The sequence below is a fragment of the Plasmopara halstedii genome (genome assembly GCF_900000015.1).
Source record: "Plasmopara halstedii genome assembly, contig: Scaffold_816, whole genome shotgun sequence".
Classification (NCBI taxonomy): Eukaryota; Oomycota; class Peronosporomycetes; order Peronosporales; family Peronosporaceae; genus Plasmopara; species Plasmopara halstedii.
The window spans coordinates 1,388,105-1,392,422 of NW_020187732.1; the positions used below are offsets into that span (position 1 = coordinate 1,388,105).

The 4,318-nt window shown below is 45.4% G+C and overlaps 1 protein-coding gene across 1 annotated transcript; it reads right to left on the minus strand.

Moving 5' to 3' along the window:
- Positions 1–1,539: 1,539 nt before the first annotated feature.
- On the minus strand, positions 1,540–1,993 carry PHALS_14216 (uncharacterized protein; the record flags this gene model as incomplete). The annotated part of the gene is made up of 2 exons (XM_024729983.1): positions 1,540–1,849; positions 1,920–1,993. The coding sequence occupies 2 exons, from the start codon at positions 1,991–1,993 to the stop codon at positions 1,540–1,542; spliced, it is 384 nt and encodes a 127-aa protein (XP_024580306.1).
- Positions 1,994–4,318: the final 2,325 nt, after the last annotated feature.

The following is a 4,318-nucleotide window of genomic DNA, read 5'->3' on the forward strand; positions in this document are numbered from 1 at the left end:
GGAAATTGAGCGTCTTGGTCCCTTCGTCGTCCTCATCGCTGTTTGAGATCATAATCCTAAACTCTGGGTAAAACCAGAGGTATCCTATACTTTGTTAGGCAAGCGAATGACTAGAAAAGTGTTACGACGCGTCTTAGCCGCGCGTAGGTCATTTGCGTCAAACGGAAAATGCTACAAAAGCAGCAGTAGTCACACACGGACAGGCCAGTGGCTTGGTAAGCATGTCTGCGAGCTGATGCTTTGTGTCGACGCAGTAGGTCTGGATCGTTCTGTTTTCTCGCGTGGATTGATGCTTTATGTCGACAGGCTTACTTCTGACATAATATCCCGCATTCTGGGCCAGTGCTATTGCCCCTTGACCCCTTGATTGTCTTCTCAGACTTTCGTTGCATAATCTGATCTTTGCCCATCTCTTTCAACATCGCGCGCGTCCACAAAATTTTCTGGCTGCACAGGCTTAGTGCCATGTACTCGGCTTCTGCTGAACTCAGTGCCACAATTCTTTGAAATTTCGACTTGAACACCACCGGTCCATTACTGATTTTGACCATCACGCCAGATATAGATCGTCTGTCATCGATAGTGCTTCCCCAGTCTGCGTCCGCGGATGATTCAACCAAAATGTTGCTGGTCTCCTTCATATACAATTCGATGCAGGCGCGTTAACTTCAAGTATCTTAGCGCACAAATCGCGGCTCGCCAATGCAGTATTCCAGAATTTTTAAGAAACCTTGACAGTTGCGGAACAACGTAGGCAATGTCCAGACTAGCACATGTTGCTATGTTCATAAGACAGTCGATGAGAGCGATATGGCTTTGACTGCATTTTCAGTAGCTTCTGCATCTGTTCCTGGCGATGTGTTCTTTGGAAAGCTTGAGATTGTAGGTACATAGGTTATCGGTCGTCTTGGCGTACTGCTGACCGAATCGTTCCGTGACATCGCCAATGTAACGCTTTTGTATGATCATAAGCGTTCCGACACTCTGGTCGTGATAAATATCTATTCTCAAGATAAACTTTGCGTCACCAAGCCGCTTTATTTTGAACGAACTCTCGAGGGCATCTTTGACTTCACGGATCTCTGCACGGGTAGTGGCCTGCAATTATCATATCGTTCACGTAGAGGCAAACAAAGATGTATTCGCTCTTAGAGACAGATTCGCGCCACAGCTCTTCAAACCATTCGAAACGAAGACTTCATGAATCGTTCTATTTCAGGCGCTTGCTGCTTTTCTTAACCCGTAGATGGCCTTATTCAGCAAATAATTATGATCTATAGTAGTCTAACTTTAAACGGAATCTTCACATAGACTCGGTCACTTAACTCACTATTTCGCAGTGTCTGCATCCAGCTGTTCCATATTATATCCGTCTGCGACGCAAGCAACAAATACAACCCGAATCGAACTCATGTTCGCTACAGGGGAATACGTCTCAAAAAAATCACACCGTACTTTTGTTTAAATGTCTTTTTTGCCATGCCATGCCTTCTAACGAATGCCCTGGCCGTTCTCACCACGCTTCTTAGCGAAACTACATCAATATCCAATCGGACGAGCAGTTCTGCGCGATACAATTGACCAAATGCCGTTTTGTTCAGTCTTCATTGCTGCTCGCCACACCACTGCTTCATCACTTGCACGTGCTTCAGCGTATGTGTTTGGAATGTCAGAAAACCCGTCGATTCTTGCCGCATACGCTAACACTGCTTCGGCAAGCAATACATCTTCGTCAATTATCGAGCGCTTCTGAGGCAGTGATTTTCTTGTTTCTTTCGATATTCTTTCATCATCCAGCTCCAAGCCGTCTTCCGTAACAAAGCTGGCTCCCGAGAACGCCTTGATTGCTCTATGCCGGGACAAATTCCAAACGATTCTCCCCAATTATTCGCGGAGAGTAATATTCTGTCAGCTCTTACCCAAGTGCTCTCCATTTTTCGAGTGCTAGAGGTCGCTCCAGATTGATATTGCGCTCTGATTCGACCTCGTCCATCTCAATATCTTAATTAAATACCTCGACACTGCTCACAGGATCGTCTATCACCGGCTATCGCTCGGCGGGAAATTTAGTCGCTTCTTCATTTATTTCCTTGAATATATGAGTAACTGATTCTTTATCCAAACACGGGGTGTCGTCAGTACCTTTGTCTTTACTCTCATCAAGCTGAACAGATCGTGTAATCTTGATTTCTGATGATTCCAAATCATGAACACGATACCCCTTTGCGTTTTTAACACACCCAAAAACCATGCACTTATAGCTCTTAAGGTCGAGCTCTGACTTTTCGTAATGTCAACGTGATCATACCATTGGGACCCAAACACACGCAGGTGTGTCATTCGTGGTTTCTGCTTAAAACTTCTTTCGTACGGCGTCATGTCACTTCGTTCATCGTTTACAGACCTATTAGTTAAATTGACTGCAGTGCTTACAGCTTTTGCCCACCAGATCATTGACATGTTCTTGTAATGAAGCATGCTTCTTGCCATCCGATAGTGCGATTTCCGTCTGCTACACCGTTTCGTTGGGGGCTATAATGTACCGATCGCTGATGCATGATACCATCCAGGGAGCATATAGCTGTGACCTTCTTGTTCACGTATTCCGTTTCATTGTCAGAGCGAATGCATCTAATTAGCTCCCCCCTTTGCTTTTCGAAAGACGTCTTATATTTGGCGAGCATCGCGGCGACCTCACTATTACTTTTCAGGAAGTAAGCAACCACAAACGCGAAAAATCATCCACAAATGTTAGCACATATCTTGCTCGTCTTTTCGATACCGTTTGCATGGGCCCCGACACGTCCGTGTTAGCTGTTGACTACAAGTGCTACCAAGTGCAGCGAGGCTGCCGTAGCTCTTTGCTTAGAGGAAGCTAAGCTAATGTCACCGACCTTATGTTCTATACAAGAACCGATACGAGTGTAGCGGATCGCAATCCGCTACCTCCCATGTACTCAAAAATCTTAAGCAAGGTGTAGAACTCTTTCGTTTAGGATTAAAACTGTATTAAATTTCTTATTTGCGGCAGAGCCGCCTATATCTAAAACCTTAGGTTCCCTAATTAAAATAGTAATACCTGATTACTATAGCAAAACCTAATTGATATGCATTACTACTGGTAATCCTGCTATGTAGTGGCTTCTTGTCACGGTGTAGCCACACTGCTGTGTGATGACTTCATCTTGTGTAATCCTCACCTCTGTACGGTCACACCGTCTTGTGTGACCTCTCTTTTACACAAGGGTACATATCCTGTTACAGCCGCCGGGACAGCTTAACCGTCTTAACAGCCTATGTCACGACGGCCTATGTCCCGACGGAATTGAGTAAAGAGGTGGTCAAAGGGTCAGAGACACCAGTTGCTCGTTCGGAAGCGCTCACCATCTTAATGGATGCGCCGTTAAACCACATCTAGTGGCAACTCATCTATAAGCCGGTAAGGGAACATTTCTATTTCACTGATTTAACGCCGTAACGCAAGAAATATTTTCTCAAAGACAAGTGGAGTTAAGATGGCTATGGAATCTGCTGTGCTTTAAACGAAGGTAATGGGATCGCCCATGCTGTCTTCAAGCTAAAAGACCAGATGTGGGAAAAAGCACTTGCGTGCAATTTTTTTTGGGGTAAAAATGGGGTTCCTACCAAGATTTTAAAGCGACAGATGTTGCGAGTATTTGATTCGCCGACCAGGCAAATTGGATGCCTCTAAGCTCTTGTCTACCGGTCAAAGAAGACAAAATCTGGCGGGCTACTTCCTGGATTCAGGACCTTCATCTCTTCAATGGTGTCTGTCCCACCCCCGGAGACAGTAAGTAATTCAATCATCATGGAGGGTTGTAAGATGGATAAGACTCGCTTTGATTTTCTGCGTATATTTTACTTCTTGGAGGAAGAGCTGAGTATTGCATTCAATGAAGAGTTCAAATTCCGTACGAATGGGACTATAAACGCGAAAGAGTCAGACAGGCTGAGAAAGAATAGAGGAAAGTTGCAGCTGCTGAGCCGCTCTTCATAACCCCAGATGGTTAGAACTATCACCCAGTGTCACTGTCAATTCGAGAGTCAGATACCATTGCGGTGTTTCGAGCTCGTAAAGCTTGGGCATAGTCAGTCTACCAGTTCTCGCCCCCCTGACAGGCGGACAATGACCGAGACGCATCCGACACGCCTTGTTAGGCAGTACAGACACCTGAGTCATCTATGACTTTGATTTGTCCCACGTCGGGAACGCCTCTTTATACAGGGCACTCAACGTTGGTGCTTATTCTCGCGCGCAGCCTCCTAGCCTCGAAATTGCCAGCTCTTCGTTTTTTTT